This window comes from Ceratina calcarata, unplaced genomic scaffold (genome assembly GCF_001652005.2).
Source record: "Ceratina calcarata isolate Rehan_Ccalc_2016 unplaced genomic scaffold, ASM165200v1 scaffold211.2, whole genome shotgun sequence".
In the NCBI taxonomy this organism is placed as follows: Eukaryota; Metazoa; Arthropoda; class Insecta; order Hymenoptera; family Apidae; genus Ceratina; species Ceratina calcarata.
Window position 1 is genome coordinate 909,375 of NW_017142786.1, and position 10,534 is coordinate 919,908.

General features: G+C 34.5%; 1 protein-coding gene across 3 annotated transcripts in view; it reads left to right on the forward strand.

The window, feature by feature from the left end:
- Positions 1-7,771, forward strand: part of LOC108622213 (uncharacterized) — a 14,806-nt gene extending 7,035 nt beyond the window's left edge. For 2 of the 3 annotated variants that reach the window (XM_018019927.2, XM_018019928.2), the window contains exons 2-5: positions 79-382; positions 3,316-3,602; positions 5,065-5,259; positions 6,209-7,771. In XM_018019927.2, coding sequence (XP_017875416.1) covers positions 82-382; positions 3,316-3,602; positions 5,065-5,259; positions 6,209-6,247 — 822 coding nt within the window. In that variant the 5' untranslated portion in view covers positions 79-81 and the 3' untranslated portion in view covers positions 6,248-7,771. Of the gene's footprint in view, positions 1-69; positions 383-3,315; positions 3,603-5,064; positions 5,260-6,208 lie in introns of those variants that run through there. The other variant, XM_026811323.1, reaches the window with a different exon arrangement.
- The last annotated feature ends 2,763 nt before the right edge of the window (positions 7,772-10,534 follow it).

A 10,534-nucleotide genomic window follows, 5' to 3' on the forward strand; every position in this document is an offset into this window, starting at 1 on the left:
CTTTCCGTAATTTAGTTATTTTATTCTGATGATGTTTTCTCGTTCACCCTGTATACGAAAATGATTGTTATGTTGCAGAAAATGCGTACCGTGGCCGTATGGACGGCACTCGTGTTGGCATACACGAGCGGCCCGTTCGTCGCCGCTATGTTATACATTGACCCGATCTCGGTGCAACCGGATAACGGCGGGGACATCGCAGAGAAGCGCGTCGACCTAATGGAACCGACATGCGAGGAATTGAGGACGATGTGGAGGTACACCAAAAGACAAAGCCGCGCGGCCAAGACCACCACCGGGTACTCGCTCTATCCTGACCCGTTCGTGTACAACATGTGGAAGACTTACTCCGAGCGATCCAAACCATCCCGCAACTACCGAGGTAAGATGATCTGAATACTTTAGAAGCTACCGGCTTGTCGCCGCACCATTGCGAAAGAATTTAAGCAATTTCATATGCGAGAGAGGATGTTTAAGATACATTTGAAATTTTTTAATGGAATTTCCTACAACTATGCACGTGTACATTTAAAAAGACGCAGATAGAGACTAAAATTATTTGTGCAAATCGTTATGTGCAAAATTTGAACTCGATAGCTCTGACAGTAAATAGTTTAAAAATCGGTGGGGAGATCTTGACATAGCAAACACCATGATCGAGTTAAATAAAATTGTGTAATAACAATTTAAACTAATTTCGTGGTTCACACTATATATTTAAAGGGACGTAAATAGAAACAAAAATTAGTTTATAACGACACCGTAGATTTTATGCATTTGCCGAAAGAGTTAAAGTGATATTTTATATAAATATCGTTAATTGTTAATTCAACACGATTCCTTTCTACTTATGATTAATAAACTGCGGATTTTTATCTAAATAAAATATTTATGGCAACTTAAAAAATGTGCTTTAAATAAAAGTTTCTTTTATCATTTAAATATTGCAATACACACTTCGCTTTTGATATTTCATACATTTTTATAAATTACATGCAGCGTTTACATATTTTTCACATTCATTTTTCTTGGAAATTCGTGAAATCCGCAATTTAATGATGAATATTAAATCTGCTTACAAGAACTGGAGAAATGAACTTATTTAAAGCCAGAGTAAGTGCATGACATAACAATTTCTACGAACGGAATGAAATTAAATTGTGAGGATTGAATGTAAAAGGTCCCTCCAACTTCAATGGGAGTTGAGTTCGCATCGTTCTTCTTTTTTAATGAGAACAGCCCGATGTGATTACGGTGGATAAAAGCAATTTAATTTGCAATAGTCGAATTAGTAAAAACAAGTTGGAAAAGTACAAACAGAAACTCCCTCTGTTTTTTTCCTCTTTGGCTTTTTAGGCTGAATTTACCGATACGTAAAACCATGTAGCGTATTTCATTTTCGCTTATTACTCGCCGTAAAACGTGAAGAATAAATACAGTTGGTCAACACAATTTTGTATCTACGTAACGCTCTCAGTGCTTTAATTAAACCGAACAAATATTAATGATATCGTATGTGTGTATCGACTGTGTAAAACGAGTATCACTTTCTCATCTGTATTTTAGCATTTAATTACGATGTATTCATTGTCTGCATTTACATTAAATACTTTACATTAAATAGTGAAGGAGGATACATTTCAATTTACTTAAGGCGAATTATTAAAAGTATAATTTCTATACTGGCTTTTCTACTAATCGTTTTCTTTACATTTTTTTATATCGTATATTTTTATATCATAGTTACTTCTATGAAATTCTATCTTTAAAAATGCAATTTCTGTATTTCTACCATAATTTCTTATTAATCTTTTCATCAGTAATCTAAATACATTATGTATTGACTATACAGTTAATCCCAAAAGTTTATGTATCTTAAGAACAATGATTTTGTATGAAAAAAGTTTACTTCTTAGCGTTCAATTGATTTCTAAACAATAAAAATTTCATACAAATCGGTGAAAGCATAAAAAAAGTTAGACGCATCGAACCATGTACAAAATTTTCAATTTATCTCAGTAGGTCGAAAGTTGTGAAAAACTGCAATTTCTTAAACTTCTAGTCGTTTGCGGCTTATAGCAACATTAACTGATTTTTATGAAACTTTGCTCAGTGTATTCCAGACTCGGTTCACATACATAGAGAGAACACACATAAGAATGTAACAAGACCTCCGTTTCCACCTTTATTGCTTTCCATGTGTCGCTGCTATTTGGACCTACGTATTTTCTGTGCATGCGTGCGAAATTGGTCCGGAAACCCTTCAGTCACCCGTGCATAGTGACAAGAGAGAAATAGACTACAGAAAGATCCAAGTCGAATAATTTTTAGCATTTCCTTTAAAATGATTTCACATTATCGTAGCCCGGGATATTCTTTGTAACCAACGTTTAAGTGCTGCAACAGCTTTTTGTATATTATTTTGTGGCCTTGAAGAATAGATGGTTTGTTAATATAAGTACATTAAAAATTGTATTTAATAAAAATGCATTGTTGAATTTAAGCATATTTGATTTAGGTAAATCTCGTTTGAAGTATTTCAATCGTTTCTGCAAACTCTGCCTCTTTATACAACAGTAAGATTTTTCCACGTAATTTCCGAAGCAAATATCCAATATTGCGATTCAGGCGAAATTCCTATGGGGATTCAAAGAGCTTTCTATTATGTTATAGATGCTATCCAATAATTGGATTACTTAGCGTACACCCGTTCGCCTGTTCTGGCGAACGTTCTCTCTCTCTCTCTCTCTCTAGCGTATCCTTTGTAAACAGGGATGAAGATTAATTAAACGAGCGTGGCGTGTACGATGATGAATTAACGGCACGTAAAAATGTTTGATCAGCGATCGGCCGTATATCAATCAATACGTACTCGGTGAAAAAGGTTTTGTTGCATTGTTTCCATCCTGCTATAAATAAAAATAATGCTACATCACTGAAACTCTATTACCTGTTGTTAATTATTACTTCAAATATGAAAGTTTGCTAACTTCGTTCAAAAGTTACTGCAATTTTAATTTACCATGCATTCTATGGAAGCTTAGTTTACCTTAGTTAAGGTAGCTTGCTATGAATAACGTATCAAGAGAGGGCCCTACAATGGGCTTATTTTAAAATAAGAATATGAAGTGAAAATTTCATTATTAAATGTATATTATCATTTCCACATTCATATATTTTAATAGTATATTATAAAAAAGTATGAACAAAGTAAAACAAACAACTTTTTATATACGACTGGGGCGATTATATACGATTTCATCTAATATTGTTAAACATAACATTAGTTTTCTGTCTGTAATCTACAACACACAGGAAAAGCACGGAATCGAGCGGGTGGTAGCGCCCCGATTTACGGGCGAATGGTGCACAAGGCTCCAGCGGGTAGCAGATTAAGAAACGGGATGAGGCACTCACTTCGCCCCTTCGACAAGATACCGTTTTATGGGACGATCAATTCTTATCCGCCGTCGTCAAGGCGCCGTCTAAACAACTTCCGGTCGATGGGCGGTGGTTCGCCACCCATGGCTCAGGTACCCCAGGCCGGCAGTTTTCAACACTTGAAGGAGTTACTTAAAGCTGAGCGCGCCCGGGAGCTACAGGTTAATAATAAAGTTAAATAACCCACTACGTGTCCCACAGTCTGGTTACGAACTTCGCCAGCGAGTTTTATAAGCAAAAAGTGGATCAAAATCTAGTGTGTAAATCAATTCGATACTTTTTTAATTAATTGTCGCCACAGGCCATTCATGTCTATTTCGTTTATCTATGGAACTTTTCAATTCCAAGAATTTCTTATCAGTTTTAACGAAGCAATTATTATTAGACTGGGAAACAGATATAGATTCCATAGAATATTTATTTCATTCAAATTCAGAGAAATTCACTCATTTCATCATCCCGGATCATCAAAAATATTACTCACGTATTATTCGTTTATCTATAGAACTCTAGAATTCGGAGAATTTTTTTACTAGTTTTAACGTAGCAATTATTAGTTTGCTGCATATGAAACAGGCACAGATTCTATATCATATCATTGAAATTCAAAATAATTCAGTCATTTCATCGTGCATCGAAAATAGAAAACCCTTATATGTATAAAGTGCTACACCTAGTATTCAATAGTACTTATGATAAATGGATGATGAGACAAAACGTGATATACGAGCTTCAACGTCAGGAACAAAACATTTCATATGCAGCAAGCTGATACAATGAATTTTCTATTGATAACCCAGATAGGAGTGTGCTATAATTCTTTAAATCAGCGATGTCCAACATCTCTTAGTCCGTGGGCCATTTTTTCTTTTACAACCATTTTGATGATCAAAGAACTATATGTATATAGATAATCCAGAAGTCAATTAATGTCATGTTAAAAATTAATTTATTTATACGAAGAAACTACATTAAAATACCATAAAAAAGAATGTAACAGAAATATATGCAAAATCTTAATCAGTGCTTTTAGGATGTAATTTTTGGGAAATGATTTCTTTTATATCCATATCAGTATTTGTTGTTGCGTGCTGAATTACATTTTTAACAGTAGAGTATTTAATGGAGTTTTTATATTTTGATTTGATATATTTCATATGAGAGAATGCACACTCGCAGATACATACCCGAATTAAACGATCAAACTGCACCAGTATGTATTTTGTATTATACGGTTATTAGCCATGCTTGCCTTGTGAACCTTAAGAATACAGATTTTATGCAAAATTTGATGCTCTATCCGAATTAGGAAAAAATATTAGACATTCCATTTAAAAAACTGAAGATGGCCCTAATATCTTAATAAAAAAATAAGGTAATACCAAACAGATTAGAAAAGAATATGGTGCAGTTTGATCGTTTGATCCGGAGATACCCTGTATATCTCTAAATAGAAATGATTTGAAGTTCAAATCTATTATTTTTGGATATTTTTATTGAATATTAAATTTTGATTATAAAAAATTGATTTGCTTCGCGGGTCACCAGTTAGAATGCGCTTAAACGTTAGATAAGAAATATATTTTTAGTTTCTGTTAGAGTTTATTAATTGGGAAATTTTAGGAGCAATATAAAACGGAGGACTACGCGGAGAAGACGCCATCGCCGTTCACCAACAACAACGATCCACTTAGCATGCAACAACACCGAAAGCAATTTCTTAAGCCGGCAATGCGAATCCCGTCGTCGAAAGCTAATTACGAATTTGGTCCGGGACGGTACGCGTCAAACGTGCCAAATACTGGGCAAGCTTGGTCGGTGAGTATCAACTCGTTTCACGCAATATTACTCTGTCTGAGGCTCAGAAAGTGTTAATTAAACATACAGTAAGTCCCATGTATTTTAGAATTGAATAACCTTTTTAATACTGCTGCAGCTTAATATTCTTCGGGGTGTTAGAAGACTTAGTTTACTATAATATACTACGTAATACAATAAAAAATAAAAAAGAATTGCTATTCGTATAAATCTCGAATAAAAAAAGTAGAGGACGTGTTTCTTACCTTTTTTTACTTAGACCTTTAATAAAAATTTGATATAAGGTTTAACTAAGCTCGCTCTTTTAACTACATGATTCTGTCTCGAAATTGAAATGTAAAATAGAAAATAATCTTCGAGGTCAATCATTCACATAAAAATCTTAAACTTCAATTAAAAAAGTCAAAAGAAATTGCAAATAAATTATTCATTAAATGTTAGTTAATAATACCTTTATCGATTCCTTAACGGGTTACAATTGCTAGGACCTCCGCTTCCTCCTCACGACATCGACTTAACGATTAAATGTCAATAGTCACTTGAAGGAAGTTTAATTAAAATTAAGCTTTCAGTTTCTCATTTGAGAAACTGCGTTCCTCAGTTCAATTTTTATAAAATCTACGGTGTAGAATCATCCTATGGTAGTCGCAACATATAATTTCTTAACACCCTGTACATGTTTCAATACACGTACGTAATAACTATGTTATAATAATCATTTTAATTTTTGATTTTGTCTTATTTTGGGTTCTAGAATTGCACTAAAATTTTTCCGATTACTAGCCAAACACCATATATATAAATGTACATACATATTCAAACAGTATTTTTAATCAAATGCTAAAACACTGTTTGAATTCGTAAACAGTAAACAACGGCAACACGATTGTACATAGATAGTTTTAGTTAGATGAAACCCTGTTTAGCAATTCTGATCGATCTGTTGCAGAGGACTGGGCCACAGCCTCGGGAATACTTGTTGCATTAGTAACACCGACGGCACGTCGACGTCTCCCTAACTAGAGGTCTAATACCACTACTACTACAACGTACATATCGCTTTCTATCGATACGTTATAGCAAAGAAATTCGGCATTTGCTTCAGCAATCAACTCCCTGGGCAACCATCTTCGACTCTTTGAAACCTTGCGTTCATAGCAACGAGTACGTATATGTATCGTCCCTTCGACGGCAAGGGTTCCGTTTTCGTTCGACGAACATCCTTCTGGCTTTCTCGCGAACAAAAATCACTTCTTCCCCTGACCATCGAATTAAGATCATAACAAACGTTCGACGCGTCTTGTAAAACCGAGGGAAGATTATTAATTAAGAAGATGCGCATACGTGACAATAATTTGTGCTTCCATATTCACTAATTATTAGACTGCGGATTTTTATGCGAAATGAACCATTTTCATTGTAAATGTAGAAAATGAAATCTAAATAGGAATTCCTTACGCATTTTAAAAATCATAATATGCATTTCACTTTTGATATTTTACGTGTCTTTGGATATTCAGGGAATCGTTTATATTGTTCTCTACATACCATTTCTCCATAAACGCATAAATCCGCGATCTATTGATTACACTGCTACTTTGTAGATATTGAATGACGCAACGTTTGGGAATCAGCGCACGAGTGCAGGCTTAAACAGATATTTACAATGTAAGCAGAGTGCTCCTAATTCGATGGAAATTGGAAATCCTACACACAAACATATATGCGTTAGCCGTGCAGGAGAGGAAGTCATTTAGGAGAACGAAAAACGAATAGGCGAAGAAGCGGCTCGAAACAGAATGTATATTTTCTTATTAAATTCGTTTAAAATTCTTGCACAGAAATTTAATTGCGCGGGTACGCTCACCCCGGCCTGTGTAGAATCTACCAGACGTGTATGTATGTATGTACAGAGCCAAGGAAATTTGAGGATTCTTTCGAGAAATCGTCAGGTTCTGATGATCTTAGCCTGTATCGATTTAATACTACTTTCCAACAAATGTGCGAAATGGCGACTTCAAACGTATATTTGTGTACGCGGAGAAAACACGAGCAATGTGATTTATATTTTATTGATTAGTTCATACGAATAATTTAATTTAGTAATATTTAGATCTGCTTCAGTTCGATGTTTTATAAGCAGAATGTATATTTTTTTTACAATTCACTTAAGACTCTCGCACTGAAATTTAATTAGGAGCTGCAGCTGAAATAAGTGACACATAGGTAGATAACAAATCTCTTAGGCTGATAATCGCTTCCATGATGAAAGAATAAAAATTGAATATCTTTCAAGTAAATTATGTACGTATTACGAAGCAATTTTTGTTAGATATGGAAGGAGCGAGCAACTGGAAAGTGAGAACTGAGAACTAAAGAGCGACTATACATACCAGCTTTCCGTTAGCTGCTTGCATTAACGTAGTAACATCATACATTAATAAATAAATTACATTATTATAAATAAATAAATAAATAAATAAATTCAGTGCGTAAAATTGACATATTGAAATATAAAAATTGACATATAAAAATACATTTTATACATAACAGTCATATAACGAAAACGAATTGCAATTTTAATAATAAAAATAGTCAATTGATGCGCTTTATGCTTTATAACTTTATACGCATCGGACGCCAATGCGAGCGGTTAACGTAAAGCATCTGCTACCTATCTATGTGCCATTCACGAAAAAGCGGATCGACTGCAGAGCCCTGCGTCCACCCCGACCTGTCTAAAATCTATCGGAAACGTACGTACACAGGGTGTTCGGGTACTGATAGGAGAAACTTTAATAATTCTAAAAGCCAAAATAAGGGAAAATCAATAATAAAAATTCGAGATTTCATTTTTTAGTTATTAGCGATTAAAAATTGCGCCTGATGGTAGGCAAACTTATTTACAGTCTATGGTTTTTAGAGGTAACGTGCGTCTAAAACTTTAAATGTTAATATACTTCGCAACGGTTACAATTGCATTGCGCACGTTGTATTTTGGAGACCATTGCTGGTTCCGAGGACCAGTGGTCCAAAAAGTACAAAGTGCCTAACATAATAATAATCACTATGAGGTATATCAGCATTTAGACTTTTAGACGCATCTCAGAAACTAGTAGCGACAAGGATAATTTTTAATCACTTATGACTGACGACTGGAGGTGCAAACGCAATTTTTTGCTGGTTGATTTTTGTTTTATTTTGGCTTCTAGAATCACCCCTTAAAGTTTTTCCCACCGGTCTATCTAGCTAGCCGAACATATGCAGGGCGAGGCAAGGAAATCTGAGGATTCCTTCGAAATATTGTTAGCTTTTAATGATTTCAGCCTGTATCGATTTAATGTGCAACAAATGTGCGAAATGGCGATTTCAATCGTATTTTTGCGTCGCTACGCGGAGAAAACACGAGCAATGCGATCTATATTTTATTAATTAGTTTACACTGAAGACCAACACTGAATCAACACAGTTTAAAACTGAATAACTTTTTTAGTAATGGAGCAACCGACCTACCTTTTGTTTAGTAATTAGCCGCATGAGGCCCATATTAGTGTAGGTTTATTAAGCAGTCATTGGGAGACATTAATGAAATCTCATGAGGAATATCCACAGACATATAAGAATAGACCGTGCTAGTGGTTGCCGAGTCTGTATGTGGAATTGATAGAAGAAAAAAAGAGAAAGATCATCTTATAGACCCCTTTGTGTCTTTGTCTAACCGCGTTTGCTCCGCCTACTTTTCTGTGTATAGTACGATGATGCTTGCTCGTGGACCTATACTACATGGAACTATAGTAGAAAGGTAGGCGGGGCAAACACGGTTAGACAAGACACAGAGGGGGCCTATAAGATTGCCTTTCTCTTTTTTTCTTCTATCACTTCTACGGACTGCTAGCGCGGTCTATTCTTATATGTCTACGGGACATTACCTCATAAAATGGAAATACCTCATAAAATCTGTAGTAGATTTCAGTTTGCTTTATTCATGAAAGACATAAGCCTGTTCTTGTATTAAAATTTTTCATTTATTATACATACTAGCTTCTTCCGGCGTGTCGCTTCTCACGCGCGCCGCCTGCAGCTAGGGTGTCCGGGGGGGTTGCCCTCGCTAAGGCGGACGGACACACATACAGACAAATGCCTTTTAGTAATAGTGGATTTAATCGTTGGTTTAAAATTTATGGGATGGTAACAAAAGTTGAAATAATTAACTGTTGAGAAATAATTCAGGAATGATTTATATTGTTTGCCGGATTTTTTCTGGCGTTTAGCTCGTCCACCGCCCCAGTCTCCACATTTCTTGAAATTTTCTTTATACATCATTTAATAGACTAATCCACCTAACTACAAAAGAAAACCTCCAATAATTCGGTCCGACTTTAAAAAAAAATTCAGTTTTAAAATGTGTTTGGTCAGATTTGCTCCTCACTGTATATAAATAATTTTTATTTAATTGAGTATTATTCATATTCGTTCGAATTCGACTTGTTAATGTGAATTCGACGAGACATGCCAAGCGATCGTGCTATCGTTTCCTCCGCATCAATTTAAACTTTGACAATAAAATAGAAAGACTAATATTTTGAAAATTTTGACAATATATATATATAGAACACACGCGTATATATATATACATATATATGTATACATTTAAGTTAAGACTATGAAGCATAATCGACGGAACTGTACCGAAGACAATAATTAATTCTTAAGCAAAATATTCTTGTAGTCTGTACGTGCAATCGATTTCCATTCTAATGATGTATAAAAAAATAATATTATATAAATATAAATGAATACATATATATATCTATATAATATTACAATAATTGATCAACGTGATTGATGCTTAGGAGAATTATATTAAACGAAATATATTAAGATGCCCTGATTCGTTTTCAAATTTCGTGCGTATCGATTACACGTACAATCGATTTCGACCCTTAAGCTCTCGAAAGATTTAAACACTGGATTTCAAATCTTTAGTAATATTCGCAACAAACTTACTTATTTGGAACGAATATTGTAAGTAGACTGTGGTCGTCTATACAACACGAAACGCTTGTGGTATGAATTTGAAAAATGTGATTTAGAAATTTTTTGTCATCATCCGAGCATCGGGATATTTATGCAGCTTTTGATATTTCATATATTTTAATACACCTCCTGCTTATTCAATTCTTCCATGAATGCATAAAATCCGTAGTCTAATTATAAGTAGACTGCAAATGTTTATGCATTTATGGAAATTTTAAATAATTGAATGAAATACAAA